The sequence below is a fragment of the Penaeus monodon genome, chromosome 30, assembly GCF_015228065.2.
Source record: "Penaeus monodon isolate SGIC_2016 chromosome 30, NSTDA_Pmon_1, whole genome shotgun sequence".
NCBI classification, from domain to species: domain Eukaryota; kingdom Metazoa; phylum Arthropoda; class Malacostraca; order Decapoda; family Penaeidae; genus Penaeus; species Penaeus monodon.
This window is the reverse complement of record NC_051415.1, coordinates 15,011,179-15,011,386: the sequence shown is the minus strand read 5'-3', so window position 1 is coordinate 15,011,386 and position 208 is coordinate 15,011,179. Positions and strand designations below refer to the sequence as shown.

The following is a 208-nucleotide window of genomic DNA, read 5'->3' as shown; positions in this document are numbered from 1 at the left end:
GTTGTTAACAATGCTAACTGCAATAGAAAAGTAAAAGATGATATAAACTATATATTTTCTTTTCTCATTCAACAGGAACTTGCCCACACACATCCATACACACTTACGACTCATAGTAAATGTATGTACCATAGTGCCATTGATGTGTGGATATATGAACCCCTCCTTGATGTGTGGTACGTATACATAGTGTCATTCCTAGTCAGAT

At 35.6% G+C, this 208-nt stretch overlaps 2 protein-coding genes across 2 annotated transcripts in view; one reads left to right on the top strand and one right to left on the bottom strand.

Moving 5' to 3' along the window:
• LOC119592546 (kelch domain-containing protein 2-like) overlaps positions 1-208 on the bottom strand; it is a gene marked incomplete in the record, with an annotated part of 55,639 nt that overhangs the window by 27,852 nt on the left and 27,579 nt on the right.
• Positions 1-208, top strand: part of LOC119592547 (kelch domain-containing protein 1-like) — a gene marked incomplete at its 3' end in the record, with an annotated part of 3,044 nt that overhangs the window by 2,473 nt on the left and 363 nt on the right. Inside the window, 1 exon segment of the mRNA XM_037941413.1 lies at positions 76-176. Within this exon segment, the coding sequence (XP_037797341.1) occupies positions 76-176 (101 nt within the window).